The sequence below is a fragment of the Poecilia reticulata genome, linkage group LG18 (genome assembly GCF_000633615.1).
Source record: "Poecilia reticulata strain Guanapo linkage group LG18, Guppy_female_1.0+MT, whole genome shotgun sequence".
NCBI classification, from domain to species: domain Eukaryota; kingdom Metazoa; phylum Chordata; class Actinopteri; order Cyprinodontiformes; family Poeciliidae; genus Poecilia; species Poecilia reticulata.
This window is the reverse complement of record NC_024348.1, coordinates 12317923-12335111: the sequence shown is the minus strand read 5'-3', so window position 1 is coordinate 12335111 and position 17189 is coordinate 12317923. Positions and strand designations below refer to the sequence as shown.

At 35.9% G+C, this 17189-nt stretch overlaps 1 protein-coding gene across 1 annotated transcript in view; it reads right to left on the bottom strand.

Annotated features, from left to right (window-relative positions):
• LOC103480576 (interferon-induced very large GTPase 1-like) overlaps positions 1 to 17189 on the bottom strand; it is a 117339-nt gene that overhangs the window by 6914 nt on the left and 93236 nt on the right. Inside the window, exons 2-4 of the mRNA XM_008435577.1 lie at positions 4622 to 4688; positions 4279 to 4527; positions 3798 to 4058 (exon numbers count right to left, since the gene is read on the bottom strand). Of these exons, the coding sequence (XP_008433799.1) occupies positions 3798 to 4058; positions 4279 to 4527; positions 4622 to 4688 (577 nt within the window). The remainder of the gene's footprint in view (positions 1 to 3797; positions 4059 to 4278; positions 4528 to 4621; positions 4689 to 17189) is intronic.

The following is a 17189-nucleotide window of genomic DNA, read 5'->3' as shown; positions in this document are numbered from 1 at the left end:
GAAATGATTTTTGTCAGCAGGACCTGCACTGAACAAAGCACTTTGAGTAACTTTTCTTGGGACCCAAACCAACCCCAGCTTGGGGTTGATGAACTGAAGGGTGTGGGTTCATTAATTGTGGAACTCTGGGATTGATTCTTTGTGTTTTGTTTTTTCCGTTTTTGTTTAGTTTTTTTCTTGCGCATTTTTATATGGCCATTTGGATGTTTTTTCCACTGTGTTGTAAATATGTACATACATACAAGGCACCAACAACTGCAAATTTTCAGTCTCTGTCTACTCCTTCATGAGTCGTACTTTATCTTTGGAGAAATTAGCCCATTTGACATTGTTATTCATTAACCATTTACCTTGATATATTGCAGCATATTTTTTACAAAGATGCTACAGAAACATGCCTTGGTGCTTATAAAGCATTGAAGCATGCCTCAGTGCCTATAAAATTAAGCACCTAGGCATGCAGACTGTTTTTATAAGCATTTGTGAAAGATTGGGTCACTCATGAGTTCGATGAAGTCTAGCATTGAACTGTGATAGGATGCCACCCGTGCAAGAAATCCAGTTGTGAAATTTTCTCGCCCCTAAATATTCCACAGTCAACTGTCAGCTATATTATTAGAAAATGGAAGTGTTTGGGAACGACAGCAACTCAGCCATGAAGTGGTAGGCCACGTAAACTGACAGGATGGGGTTAGCAGATGCTGAAACACGTAGTCCGAAGAGGTCGCCAACTTACTGCATTGTCAATCACTACAGACCTGCAAACTTCATGTGGTCTTCAAATTAGCTCAAGAATAGTGCACAGAGAATTTCATGCAATGGGTTTCCAAGGTGGTTATGTATATTGTGGATACACCACTGCATCCATACATCGGATGCAGTGGTGTAAAGCATGCCGCCACTGAACTCTAAAGCAGTGGAGGCGCGTTCTCTGGAGTGACAAATTGCACTTCTCCATCTGGCAATCTGATGGACAAGTCTGGGTTTGGCGGTTGCTCGAACAATGGTACTTATCTGACTGCATTGTGCCAAGTGTAAAGCAGTGGTGGAGAAAGTACTCAAAAATGTACTTAAGTAAAAGTACAAATACACAGACAAAAATGTACTCAAGTAAAAGTAAAACTACCACATTAACATTTGTACTTAAGTAAAAGTAAAAAGTACTGGCTTTTAAAAATACTTAAGTATTAAAAGTAAAAGTACTTGCTGAATAATACCTAATCGCTAATATCATTAAGTGAACCGATTGTATTTAATTTTAATACATTATAAATGTGCCATTTTAATGAAAAATGGCACAGATGAAGCATGTTTTTATTGTGTTTACTCTGTAACATAGTTTAGACTTTGATATGTGATTCTATGCATCATAATTTCAGGGATGGAAACATCTTGTCTCCTGTCCTTACATAGTATGAACTTCACCTTTTTTTTACCAGCAAGGGCTTTTATTTTGAAAGAAATCCAACAGAAAGGGTGGACAGGGGAGGACATGGAACCAAGTAGCTGTAGCAGAGTTGTAGTCAAGACCACCTACCCAATACCAGCTACGTGACACAAAAAAAATTACGTTTACCTATAAAAATTGCTTCTCAAATTGATCTGAAAGATCCACATTCCCATAAAACACCTAGATATTAAATACATAGAGCTGAAATAAATTTAATCAGTAAAGATCCGTCCAGAAGAATCGAATCGTTCCTGAATGTCATATCAATGCAGACTTTGGTCACAGCGTTGTCCCACACAATAATTCAGCGCATGAGTGACAACTTTTTTTCATCGCAGATGCAAGATTTGTGTCTCTGTACAGCTAGCTTTGGTAGCATCACGTCCACGGAGCTTACCTTTCTTTAAGCTTTCCTTCSAAGTGACGCTAAAAGTTGGACAAAGTCCCCAGCGTCTGTGAAAGCGAAGCGCTGCTGATTTTACATGTCACCATATCTTCTGATTTATGCAGCGCTATTATATTACTGACGATTAGACAGACATCTCCTCCCGCTCAGAGGAAACTACTGGGCATGTCTGGAGCTCCGCGTGCGAGTAAAGGGGGAAGCGATGGGTGACAACAAACACTTAAGTCACGTTACTGCTTGGATTTTACGGCGCCATCTTAAGTCCCTGAACTTCACATTTTAACGGAAAAAAAAGAGCAATGCGACTTGGATGTAACGAGTAACGCGACAGTTTTGTAGAAATGTAGTGAAGTAGAAAGTACAGATACTTACTGTAAAATGTAGTGGAGTAAAAGTAGAAAGTATACATTATTAAATCTACTTAAGTAAAGTACAGATACACGAAAATTGTACTTAAGTACAGTAACGAAGTACTTGTACTGGTGTAAAGTTTGGTGGAGGGGTGATTATGGTGTTGGGTTATTTTTCAGGACCTGGGTTTTGCCCCTTAGTTCCAGTGAAAGGAACTCTGAATGTTTCAGCCTGCCAGAGAATATTCGTATACTCTGATATACCAGCATACTTTTTGGATAATTCCATGCTCCCAACTTTGTGGGAACAGTTTGAAGTTGGTCCCTTCCTTTTCCAACATGTCTGTTCACCAGTGCACAAAGCAAGGTCCATAAAGACATGGATGGCAGTCTGGTGTGGATGAACTTGACTGGCCTGCACAGAGTCCTGACCTTAACCCAATAGAACACCTTTGGGATGAATTAGAGTGGAGACTAAGACCCAAGCCTTCTCATCCATCATCAGTGTTTGACCTCACAAATGCACGTCTGGAGGAATGATTAAAAATCATGATAAACACACTTCTAATCCTTGTGGAAAGCCTTACCAGAAAAGTTTAGACTTTTCTCGGTGCAATGGGTAACCCAAGGTTATATTGAACCCTATGGATTAGGAATGGGAGCTCACTTAAGCTTGTATGTGGGTCAAGGGTTGAGACAATACTTTTGGCAAGATAGTGTAGGTAGACTGACTTAAGATATCCTGAGCTAATTCTGTAGTTTAGGGTACTGGAAGAAAAAATTAACACTTTCTCAGTTTCATCTTCTACTACTCTCCAACTGTTAACTTTTTGTTTTCACTTAGTTATTTTTCTCTCCATAAAAGCCACACCTGGTCTGGTGTTTCATTTGGCTGTGGTTACTTCCTGGAGGAGGTCATCGGCTGAGATAATGCTGGCATAAACAAAATATTTTTCCTCTCCAACTATTAACTTTTTACTTTCATGAACATTAAAAATAATCCTACATCAGTTCATCTGTTTCTTTTCAGTGAATTCTGGTCTGTCTTCTTAAAGCCCTAGTTGGTTTGTGGCAAATTGCCACTCATACTAATTCAAGTTCTGCTAGAGGTTTCTTCCTGTTAAAGGAGAGTTTTTCCTCTCTACTGTTCCTACATGCATGCTCGGTATGAGGGTTTGCAATAACGTCAGCCACACAAACTGTTTTTGTTGTTGCTACATGGTCGTCCAGGAGGAGTCAATGCTGAAAGTTTCAAACTACTTTGAAAAATTAGCCGACCATATTGTACAGTTCAATAACTAGGATCAACTGGAATGTGTGACTGAATTGCCAAGATGCAGCTGTAGTTGTAAAAAAAAATTGTACTTCATAATCACTTCTTTGTTTTGGATAATCACACAAGAATCCCAAAAGCATGCATTATACTTAGTTTTTGTAGCGTGAAGACTGCAGTCAGAACTACTATACTTTTATTTAGTGTGAAATGAGCATAGGTACAGATAAAAGTGAACTAATGTATGTCATACCAGAAGTTCACTTTTATTTGTATTCATCTATGGTTATCTATAATTCATACATTGCTTTTACTCACTTGTTTTGGCTGATATTACAGCTGACTTGCTGATTGTTCCTTTCCTTAGTTGTGTTGAAACATGGAGGGAGTAACTAACCCCAGGCCTCAGGCTGTTGAACGTCACACTGTTTGTCTCTGTTTCTAACTCTTGCACAAGTTCACCATCACTGCAGCAGGCAACAATGAAAGACTCCACTTCTCCAGAGGCTTTTTCCCACTGGAGAGAGAGCGACTCATTGCTGATATCTGAGACTTGTATAGCCATGGGAGGAACAGCCTCTGTTGAACAAACATAAGCAAATGCATATTTTACAAGAAATAAAAGATATCTCACTGCATTTTCCACTTTTATAAAATTTATTTAAAAAGCGCAATATTTATATATACTTTCTTCTGCTTTGACTGTTATAATATTAACATTAGCAACTATTTATCATGTTTATTTACATATAAGATCAATTATTCACTGTGTCCCAACTCATTTCCAACTCAAACATACCTGTAATTACAGACAGAGTAGCTATTTCCTCTTTTTCTGCAATCCTTGTGATGTTGAAGGTGTACTCTGTCCCAGGGTTGAGTCCCACAACATCAACAGTGCTGCAGTCTCTGGTCTCCATGGTCCCTGAGTGTGTGTCACTGGTGTAATCTATTAGAAATTTATACCTAACTGGTGGAACAACTGGTGCTAAACCAAAAGAAACTATGTTGGTCCCAACACAGTGAATAGCTACAGGTGGAGAAGCATCTGGCAGAAAAGAAGGAAATATTTGTGATTTATGAGTATTGCAAAAATAACTAAATGACTGAAGGCCACAGTTTTAAAACAAATGTATACATACCATCAGTCTGCAGTGACACAGTGGAGCCTCCCTCTGGTTCAGTAAAGATACCTGATGCATCAAAGAACTGCAATTTAAATAAGAAAATATTGAATCATTAACAACAACCTGCCAGTAACACAACCTTTAGACTCTTTTGTCAAACATGAACCCAGCCCCTCCTTCATATGATGCAGTAACACAGTTTCATTTCCTGTGGTAAGAACATGAATAGATGATCTGTGAGAAAAAGAAACTTAACTCCCCAACCCAAGAAGTGTGGCTGAACACAGTGTTGAGCTACAATCAATGTATACATAGTAAAACAGGATAACTTCAAGGTTTCCATAGTCAAACTATGGTTTGGATTAAGACATTTACATACATGAAAAAGGGATTTGAATCCAAATCATATTTTCCAGATTTGCTATATCTGAGTGGGCAAAGTTCAAAAAGAAAAATAAATCACTGAAATAATCAAGTACATCACAGGCCACAATGTATTTTTTGCAGTTAGATGCATTTTTCTGGCCTAAATTGGTTCTTAAATTTACATCTTTCAGCTTAAATGACTCATTCTCTCTGTCATTATTTTACTTCAAAGGTAAATGTCCTGAAAGGCTCCATAATAGTTTTGTTGTTTGCTTTAGTTAGTGAGTGAACAGACTCTGACATGAACATTTTTGTGGTCATATGGTTAAGTTTACTGTACCCAACTGTTTATTTTAGGAAATTATAAACTAGGAGTTGCAATCAAAATTATTCCTTCACATAAAATGACCACAAAAACCACTGGTGTTACAGAAAAATACCACATAAAATTATATAAACACCATTTAGCTCACATCAATTTCTTACCTCTTCCTCCTCCAAGTTTGCCATTGTTGTACAAACATTCATCAACACCTCACACCACTTACAGAACGCTCCTACTTCTAGTGAAATAACAGTAAAAAGAAAACATGCAATTAGGGTAGTACACCATGAGGTACACTGAGCTGTAGTTTGATGAAAATGAAGCTGTGTTCATATAAAGGAAAATGACTTACCTATTAAAGACTTCCTTCTTAAAGTTTTTAATGGAAAGTCTACAGAAACAAGGTGAAAGCAGAGAACCAAATTCTCTTGCAAATAGAGGAGTAATGCTTCAGCTGCTCCTTTTATCAAGGTGGGTGGAGTCATGATCACTGGTTTACCAAGAAATGAATGTGGCTGGGCTGAGAGAAAATGAAACTTAACTACAAATCGAAAGGGACTGAGAGGAAGTGGGAAACTGTGTTATGTTCCATGGGCTGATAAGGTCAATTTTCTGAGTTTCTTCAGGTAAAAATTTGACCTGAAAATGATCACAAAGCAGAACAGATGAGAGATTGTAGCTAGATAAAAAAAATGTGTAAAGGACTTAAAAAGATTATTTTTTAACATCTTGTATTTTTGGACTATTTTTAGTGCCATGTACTGTGTATTTTAATGTAATTTTAGATAGTTAGGACAATTGCACATTTATGGATAAGTAGCCCAAATTTATATAATAATTTATTTTTTGTACAGGCAAGAGTTAGTGCATGATTGATGCAGGTAAAAACAGCAGCAGTAAAAACAGAATGGAGCATGTTGTCTTTACCTGCAACATTTAAAAAGCTCCAGTTAAGGTTGGGTTATATGGCTTAAAATGAATATCACGTTATCTATTTTGATTTTATTATACAGACAACTTATAAAATTCCCTCTTCATCTGGTAATGTTCAACTTCGCCTTCTAACTATTAGCTTAAACTGTGAACCTCCTCTTCCAACAGCAGGACAAAAGTCATAATCTTCCTGCCCTTCTGTATCCAAAAAGAGAAATGATTTTAAACCAGTTAAAAAAAAATAATTTTAGGTTTCTATTCAGCTGTTCATTTACAAAAATGTATTAAAAACAAGCCACAACCTAGGATTTAAGGCAAAGTCAAATTAATCTAATCAACAGTCAGACCACACCAGCTAAGCTTTGTGATTTAGTGTTCAGTTATTCTTGAGAATAGGGACAAAACAGGTCGTATGGTTAAAGCACAAAATTTGAATAAAATATAGACAAAATACAATATTTACAAATATCTGACTAAACTAACCTGGGTCATGTGAGCATAACAATGTACCCTGCTCAAAAAAATAAAGGGAACACTTAAACAACACAATATAATTCCAAGTAAATCAAACTTCTGTGAAATCAAACTGTCCACTTAGGAAGCAACACTGATTGACAACCGGGACCCTCGTCGGGTCAATCAGCGTTGCTTCCTAAGTGGACAGTTTGATTTCACAGAAGTTTGATTTACTTGGAGTTATATTGTGTTAAGTGTTCCCTTTATTTTTTTGAGCATTATATATTTTCCTGGTGTTTGCTGAATATTTTTTTATTTTAAACATTGTAGTCGGTGGATGATGCCTGTAAAAGCCCTTGTCCAGGAGCAGAACTCAATACGTTGTAATAGTTTAAAACAATTAAAGAAATACTAAAATTATATATTATGACAATTAAGTATAAGTAGTCATATAAATAAATATAAAGGTATCAATAAACTGAATTCAAAATCATTTTTATATATTTTCCAACTCCATTGAAATTTGTCCCTAGTTTTTGTCAACACTGTCAGAAATTAAAAGAATGTTAAAAAAATCAGGCATTATTGGGGGGCACCAGAACTTCTGAGGACCCCATGACCACTTCCTTTCTCTTCCTTTGCTAGGAGGGCTAGTTAGCTCTGGTTAGCTTATGTTATTCTTTAGTTTTTTCTTCTTTTTATTCCTAAGTTGTTTGTCACAACCATGATGTGTCAACTCCATAACTGACAATTTACAAAACTTTGATGAAATTTTGTGAAATAAAAGCTTAATTTTGGTATAATGTAAAGATTTCATGGGCCTGATAAACTACAACATGGCCTCCTTCAGAATTGCATCATATAAATTGAGATAGTTTGGCTTTTTGTCAACTCTGTCAGATGTCAACTCCATCAGTTTGTCTGACTCTTTCAGTGAAATTATTGTCAAATCTCACTTAAATGTGCAATTAATTCATTTTAATGTATTTTGCATAAATTGCATTACTTCACATGTATCAAGTTTTTCTTTTTACTCACTAGTTTGTCACCACCTTCAGTTCTGTGTCAACTCTGTCATGCATTGTCAACTCTGTCAGATTGACTTTTTGTTGTGTTTTAAATAATATTCCTTTTGTTTCTTGATAAGTATTTGTCTGTAAAATGAGTAAAAATATCACTAATAGGGTCATTAAAAAATTTTTTTTATTTATTTTTGTCAGATGGTGATGACAGCGTTATAGGTCAGGTCGATTAAAAATGTAATTTTTAAAAAAAAATGTTGCAACTGGGAGCCTGCACCTCAGTATCTTTACATTTCCAAAACATTATTTGTCATATTTGCCTACATCAGGTTGACAAATAACAAAAAAAAATTATGGGAAAATTAAAACCCATTTTGTCCCTATTCAAGAATCACTAGTTTATCTTTTTCTATTTTGAAAGACACCGTATACAGACTCATTGTTTTTCAGGCTAACCCTCGCCAGAATTATAAAATATATGCTTTTGGGCATCAAAACATGGCTTAAGTAGTTAATGAATAAGACGTTTTTCCTTGATTTAACTGCTGTTGTTCAGTTTCAGACGTTGAAAAGAAGAAAAGAAACAGACTTATTCCAGTTTTGTTAATTTTATTTGAGTTTTTGTGGACTTTTTGGTCAGTTCTTAGGGATTGGGACGTTTAAAACGCTAAAGTTTTAATCCAAAAAGTGTTTCAACTTCTTTATTATTTTTTTTAATTTTCTTTTACCTGGTAAATCCTGTCTTTGGTCTCTTTTCCTCTGGGTTCTGATTCACTTTCACCGCCAAGAACACTTGAATGCAACCAGCTCGAAAAAAACCACACAGATATTTTTCTTCAACTTCATAGTTGTTACTCGGTAACGTTGGACGGTCTCAGGTCAAAATATGATTGTTGTCCTTTCAACGTGCGATTGTGTAGCATAAAACGTCGAGTTTCTGCTAGCATTCACCAGGAAGGTTTGTTCTACTTCTTCGTACCCAAAAGCCTACTTTATACCACCAACTTGACAGACGCCCCCTAGCGGCTAGATATGGAATAGCGCTGAGCAACTCAAGTAAAGTGGTTATTATAAAGTTAAATAGAAACAAAATAAGATGTTGGGATTTCAACTCCCTCTTTTTGTACTTAATTAGTGATTCCATTTACTTATAATTTAACTTGTTTTTCACCCCTCTACATAATCATAAAATATGTAATATAATATATATAATTATTTCATTTCCAGCTCTTTCCAGATGTCACAACAGAACATAGAGAAAGATTAGATCAGTGTTTTTCAACCATTTTTGAGTCAAGGTACACCGTTTTAATTGAAAAAATCCCGAGGCACACCACCAACTAAAAATGGAAATAAAGATACTCTGTAGCCGCCTATATATAGTCATTCTTATCAAAGTCTCTCGAATAGGAATCAAATAAACACAAAAATGTATTATCACATTTTACATTTCTTATTTCAAACTGCACCTAACATATCCACTTCAAAAATACCCCTGAACAGCCACAACACTGTGGTGTTAAATTTAAAGAAGTTGTAGAAAACTTCAAAGTGTTTTACAAACTAATCCACAAGCATCTTATAGCCAGAATACAGAAAATAATTCTTATTCTGAAAGAAGCAATAATATTTGGGAAACATTTAACTTCATATTCACTGTTACAATATGAAGAGTTGCATGTACAAAATGTCAATATCTGTATATTTTACCCACCTGGTGTGGAACCTGTGCATGTTTGGATGAAAACAGATCTGATTTCCTGGCAGAAATTGAAGAAAGACAAAGCTCTTCCTCAACATCTCAGTCTCTCTCTGTTTTTAGTTTTTATAGTAGCCAGGCTTCAGAAGCTCACTTCACACAGATATGTTGTGGGAAATTGACTCGTGCTCTTTCCAACTACTGCTGAGCTTCACTGTCTTTTCCATCACTGTCATCAGTCTTTCTAGATTCAGTACTCTCACCGCTACCTGTAACATTCGTGCATCACTAATTCTCTTGTTTTAATGTAAAATGCTATGTACCTACTGCCATCTAGTGGTAAGAACATTACATGATTACGCCGCTGCTGCTACTACAGCAGATACTCGAAGATGGCATTATTTGCAGACAATCTCAAAAAATCTTTTAAAACTAATTACGATATTTTTCGGACTATAGAGCGCACCATACTAGCACCCTCAATTAAAAAAATAAAATAAAATAAAAACTGGAAGCTGTTCTCGGTTTTCCATTAGGACCCAGCAGAATGCCTCGTCCTAATAAATCTGCTGGACGCATCACTCCGTCTCCAAAGTCAAACCATGGTTTCGTTCACACCGAGCTTAAATGCAGCGGCTTTATTTCCCTCATGTAGTGCCAACCCTCAACTTAAAAGCTGCATGATATGAGTTTGAAAACATTTCTCCGTCGTGCCTGCTGCTAGCATGTGCTTGTTCTAAATGAAAAGTAGCCGTTCTTCTTTGATTTACAATTTTGACTTCTAATGATTCACTTCCTCCTAGAGAGCCCCCTGGTGGTTGAAGAAAAATCCGCAGAAAAGCCACAGCGGGCTACAATCCGCATGGTTCAAAGTTAAGGAAAAAAGTAGCAGCTTTTAGTCCGGAAAATACGGTACCGTAGTGAAATTGAATAATTTCCACGGCACACCTGACGATCACTCACGGCACACTAGTGTGCCGCGGAACAGTGGTTGAAAAACACTGGATTAGATGTATCCACAAAGGTTTTATTTTTGTCATTTAGGCTGTTCGGTCACATAGATCCAGTGTTTTAGGAAACCAGAAATAATCTTTTTCTGAGTGGAAAATTTTCAAAAACGCTGGTGTCATGTTTTATTTTGTACATTTTTTTTAAAACAGGGAAGTTGAAGCTCCATCTTATCACTTCACCCTCACAGTAAACATGACATCATTGTGTTTTTTTGTGTCGTTTTGTTGAAGAGTTTGGGGCAGCTGTTACATGTGTGGTTTTGCATCGTAGCGTCAGGATGCACATTTTCTCTAAATTGCTTATGAAATTTTACCTTGTTCATCTGTGTGGGGATGGGATCTAAGCAAGATTAATATTTACATTTTCTTTCACAATGTGTAAGTACTACACCCTGAAACATTGCTGTCCTGGCAAACTATGGCATAGTCCTCCAAACAAGCATGAAATTCACTACAGGTCCTTTTAGGGTTCTGCATGCTCAGGTCACAATAAGTTCTCATTGTTGCAATTACATGATAAAAATTGCGTCATTTTGTTCTCAGCCTCACATTGTCCACTCCGTGGACATAATAAATACATTTTCTGACAATTCCCTTTTGAGATGAAGTGTCCTATAATTCAAGAGCCATTCAGTGAATTTCAACGTTCTGTCAAAAACTTCTCCTCCTCCTCTGTATGTATCTGCTTTTTGTAACCCAGGAATGATTCTTTATCTAATTAAACTTTAAACTACATCTAATTGACAAACCAGGGATGATGATTAGAAAGTTGTAGGTGAAGAAAAGTTTCTATTTATTTCATTTGAAGGGGTGTTTATGGTCCACTTCTTCTTGTCACAACCCAGCAAACTGTTTGCCCCCCTATAAATGAAAAACTATTGTGTGATTGTTCATTGTCCTCTACCCTTAGCAGAATATCAATCATGTTTTCCACCTCCATGGTCTTGTGCTCTTCCAGTGATATTCCAACAGTCTCCTCCAAATGCAGAGCTTGATTATTGTCACATCTGACCACATTGCTTTGTCTTATATTTTCTGGGAATCCTCTAAATTATTTATTTAAATGTGAAAAGACAAAGGTCTCAGTTTGGACTTGAGCCAGAACTTTACTTTGACACTGATCCAATAAGTCCAAAATCCAAAAAGTCAATATATGAATGTCTGAACAAGTTGAAATAACAAGCGGAGAAATGCTTGATGGAAAATTTGTCCCAGTAAGAAAGAGAGTTAAAGTTTGAATCATATATCAGGGTATATAAAAATTTTACTGTTTGTGTTGTTTGGCACTGAAAGAAATTGTGTTTAATCTCTCGATTCTTCGACATTCGCCGTCGGCTCAAGATTCATCCAGATTTGTAATTTTTGGTGTGAACAGGGTTGAAATAAAGTCCTGCTTTGTTCAGCAAACTCTGTATCAAAAGAGTCTTTTTCTGGAGAATCCTTACATCAGCAGTTTGAAGATGACCAACCCATCAAACACGAGTTCTTAAGATTAATGTTTTTAATACACCGCTAGAGGGCGTGATTGTTTAATATTTTAAAGGCCCATGAAAAAATATAAAGGTCACCAAGCTGAGAGAAACAACATTGCTATATCAATATCTATACAATTAAAAAAATCGAATGAATCAGGCTAATGAAATATTTTACAAATATTAAGTTTGACACTTTGAGGCATTTTAGACGAATTTTTCAAAAATACATTTGAGTACACAGGAAAATAATGTCTGACTTTGTTGTTCTGAATCACAATATTTTACAAAATTTTTCATGCTTGCTAAAAATTTTTGTACATTTTGTCTTATTACACTTGAGCTTTTGAAGAATCTCTGCTAGACAATGTATTTATGTTCATACGTATAAGCAAGGCTTCCAGCATATATAAAGTTGCTCTTTGTTCGCAATTTTTTATAAAAACTTATACTAAAACATCATGGTGAGGAGTTAAGCTAAACTCATGTTAATTAAATATTGACTTACCTTTAATCATCTTATACTGCCATGGATAAATTTGTGCCCGGACATCATAAAGCGACACATTTTTATAAATCACTGAAATCACAGAGGTAGACAAACATTTGTTACTTTGACTCCACACACGTGAGTCAAAGTAACTCACGTGTGTGTAAGTTTGCCTTACGATAAGGCAAACTCATGAGAAGGTGCAGTAGTGTTTTGAGTGAATATTATATCGGTTTGATATGCGGAATAAATACTTCAAAATTAAGGATTAGGGTGAACACCTAGCCATAAGGATCTTAAGAACAAATGTGAGCCTTTTTTCACATTCCATATTTCATTCAGAAGAGTTGAGAATATGTTAAAACTGAAGTAGAAAGATTGTGTCATACAAATTATTAAATAATATTTCTGTTACTGTCAAAATTAATTTATTTATGCAAAATATTGATACAAATATCCACCACTTCCTGTGAGTCATACCTCTTCTTCATCCTCTAAACACATGCGTTTATAGAATTAATTTGGGATTTATTAAATAAGTTTAATTTTCAGTATAAACAATGTGTAATTTTATTTCACCCAAACTGGGTGTCTGTTCAACTTAGAGCCAAATTAATATGATTTTACCTGAGATTTTCAGTAAAATATTACTAATGTTGATGAAATGCTTTGTTAAATTAAAGTACATTAGAGAGCTTAAGATTTTTGAATAATTGATTTTGTGGGTCTCATTTAAATTAATTTCTCCTTTTTGGTTTGGCTTCAGGGCGTCTCACCTTTACAGTTCATGAGCTCATAATTGGTTCAAATGAGGTCATAGGTCAGAGTTCTTCTCCCACAAAGAGCTATAGAATAAGTAGAGCTGCCAGTGTGCATTTTATTTTACCACACTACTGGTTTTCAGTGAACAACAGAAAAACAATGACAAAAACTGTTAGGAAGTTTAGAAAAATCCAAAATAATATCTAAACATGTAACATATACCATAATGAAATTGTTCAAGTGAAAACTGCAGACGTTTCAACAAAAAAGAAAACAGATTGAAGGTGACTTGGAAAAAATATATTTTATTAGGCATGTTATGAACAAGAAGTCCTCTTTTGTCACTTATTAAAAAATGGTTTTTCATCATCTTGATGAGCTCTGTATTAGTGTTTTAATTTATTTTAGTAAAAAACAGATCAGCTGCTGTAAAATTCAGTGATTTTATTAAAACAAAAACATGAGAAGATGTTTACAACATTTAGCATAACAATGAATCGATGCAACAGAGTTCTGCAGAGGAATACGTCAAAAAAAAAAGTTATGTGAATACTTTGAGTTGTACTGGATTTTTCTGTCACACTAGAGGATGAATGGTGAGCAAAATAATTCAAAATCAGGATGAAGGCATTTGGTGGAAATTTAACTATAACCAAGAAGAACCTCAAGGGAACACTTAACATCAGGCTCCTGCAATGAACAAAGAAATTTGAGAGTTTACATACAATATGTGACATGGAAACCTGGTAAGCAAAATAAAGACAATGAATGATAGCAGAGCAAAAATAAAAAGCTGAAGTAAAAGAATAAAGAATACACACAATGGAGTAACCAATACCACGGAAAAAGGAAACTCAAATGAGCATCAATGAGCTAAATATCAAAACAAAGGAACAGCTGCAAACATAAGACCCAGAACTAGACATGGGTAAAGCCAAAATAAGGAAAATTATACAAATAAAATAATGACATTTTAATAATAACAAAATATTATATCTGGTAAAGACTGATACCATGAAGAATGTTTTATTATCTGATGTTTTTATAACATTGCTACACCCATATAGCAAAACAATGAATAACAAATTGAAATCAAACTTAATTCAATTCAGTACATTATATCTGATATAAATTCACAGCAAATGTAATCTAAAGGCATTTAAAACACAGAACAGGCCCTATATGTAGATGGAAAACTGTAATCAGTTTAACCACATCATAAAGCCTGATTTTACGTCACATACATATAATTTATAAATCACTGCAGTTACGTTCAGTTTAGTATTTTATTTGGTAAAATATTTTCTAATTTCCATAGTAAGTAACGATGCAGCAATGCCATGACAGTGAACACTATAGCATCGACTCACGAATGCAGAACAAGTAAGTTTGTCCCATTATTTCCTATGAATTCATCTACTATAGTATAGCAAATTTAAAATATTTTTCAGACAATATGATTTATGAACTAAATCTTGCTGAGTGATAATTTCAGATAAAATAATGATGAAATGCATTTACAAATGAACAACTTTAAAAATAAGGAGGTATATCAAAATGGGTTTTAGCAATTTATTTTGTCTTTACTCCCAGGGTTGAGCCCAATGTTTAAATGAGGTGGGTTTAAAACAAAAGAGGAAAAATGATGTAAGTCCTCTAATGCCAAGAACCAGTTTTGTTCTTAAAAACAGACAGAAGTTCTGATTTCACCTGATGTTGAATGATTGCTTGAGGCTGGCATTTGCCTGTTCTCTAGTGATTCTCCTCCAAGCATCAGGAATGTCAGCAGGCTCTGCATCATATGCTTTAGCAAATTCCTTGTTGTATGTGGCCATCACATATTTCCAATAATCTGATGCCTCAAGGCTCACATCTGGAGGAATATTCCAGTCTGGAAAAATGTCCTTATATAATTTGTAAGGATGCCATTTGTAGTTTGAGGCACTGCAGCTAAAATACCTGTCACTGATAACAAGAGAAGAGCAGATGTCAGTCTGGAGTTTATTTGAGTCTTCAAGTCTGAACAGACCTAAAAGCCATGGACGATGCCGAGCAAAGTGTTGAGTGTGGGCTCTTCCACCTCCATCACAGAGTATTTTGATCTGACCTAAACTGCCTGGTCGATGCAGAGAAGCAAAGTGTTGAGTGTGGGCTTCTCCACCTGCATCACAGGGTATTTTGCAGAATGGACACTGTTGACCACAACCAAACACTCTGCTGAAAAGCTCATTCTCTGGTTTCACGTGAAGCTGTGAGAGTTTTGTGTCAATCTCTGTGTTTTTAAGCTTTTCTCTAAGAGCTTCTGTCATTTCCTCCACACACCCATTGAGCCAGTGAGCAAACTGTTTCTGGTCAGCATTGTTCAGAACCATGAAGGTATCAAGAGCATCCTGGGAAATCACCAGTTTGTCACAAAGTTCTATGCAGATATTTTCAACAAATGTCTTCAGACTGTAAGTGTTTTCTGCTTTGGCTTTTTTAATGGCGGTATTTATGTGGTCAATGCAGGACTGAAGATGTTTGTCCTCAAACTGACAAACTGTAGACCTAGAGCAGAATGTCTCCCTAATTCTCTCAGATATCCAGGATTTTACATAATCATCATATGAACATATGTAGCTCAGAAAGCATTTGAAGTCACTTTTTGAAATCAGATTAAGTAAAATTGAATACTGGAAGGACATTCGTGAGCTGAACTCCTCTCTTGTCAGCATTTTATCAACAATATAAGGACCAAGAGAACGATAGATGAAGTTTTCCACAGCAGGTTTCAGACTTTGGTTTGTGAATTCTTCAGCTTTCTTCTGGCATTGATCTCTTTCATGGAAGACATCTTTGAAATCTGTGCAGAATTTTCTCTTGTTTTTCTGCAGACACCAGTAAGGATCATTTTCTTGGATGAAATCTTCATGCATTTTCTGAAACTTTCTGGCTGCAGATCCACATATGTGTTGTTTCAGAGACACTTCAAACTCAATGTCAGTGTCAACATCAGTTTTGTTCAGCTTCTCATCAATGATGTGAAGGATCTCCTGGATGTAAGTATCATGATAATTAGTTTTTCTCTTGATTTTATCACTAATGCAGTCATTGCAAGCAGATATGATGCTGTCAGCAATTTTTTGTCTTGCTTTTATTAGATCTGTCAAGGTAAAGAGTCCTCTTAAAGCAGTTTTGAAGTGTCCCTTGTATGTGTATGTAAAAGGCTCCAGTCCACAGTCTTGGAGGCCTTTTTCACTCAGCAGTTCACATGCATGGCTTCCTTTGGGAGAAAGATTTGTATGCAACTGAAGGGACACACTGGTGAAGATATTTGAAGTCTGCTGTTTAGAGAAGGACAAGGTGTTCAGTGTTTCAGTCCACATCTTATCAAAACTTTCATCAAGCTCTCTGTCCGTCATTTCAACTTTTTTCTTACGACATTCATCAATTAAAGCACAAACTGCTTCCTCAATTACTTCTGTATAAGTGGCCCTGATTTTGTCAAGTTCTTTCAATCCCTCTTTAATATCAGCTGCTGCTGTGATCTGATTGAACACTGATCTTTCAGTTTGTCGTCTAAGACTCTTTATGCTGTTGGAGAATTCCTCTCTGAATCCTTCAACCAGATAAACATGACCTTCTGGCTGCTCAAAGTATTTCTCCAGATTGTCAAGGATCTTTATCTCCCACTTGATCAGCTCTGTGGTTGCTTCAGTTTTCAACTCAATGATGAATTCATTCATGTCAGAGATTTCAGATGTTGCCGTAAATTTACCAAAATTGGAAATTCTCGTTTCTGCTTTGGTGACCCAGCTGTACATTTCTTTTTTGAACTCCCACTCCCATTTGTTGTACTCTGTGCAGAGCCTCATGTAAGCATCAGCCACCAGGCTGTTTCTGAAGCTGAAGTTTTCATGTTTCACTGCGTTCCACAGGCTGGTTATCCACTCTCTGAACTCCAAGATGGTATCAGAAGTTGACCCACACTTTCCCAGCTGTTGGATGATGTTTTTCTTGAGTTCATAAACAGCCTCACTGTATCCTGCATTGACTGGAGCCATTGGTG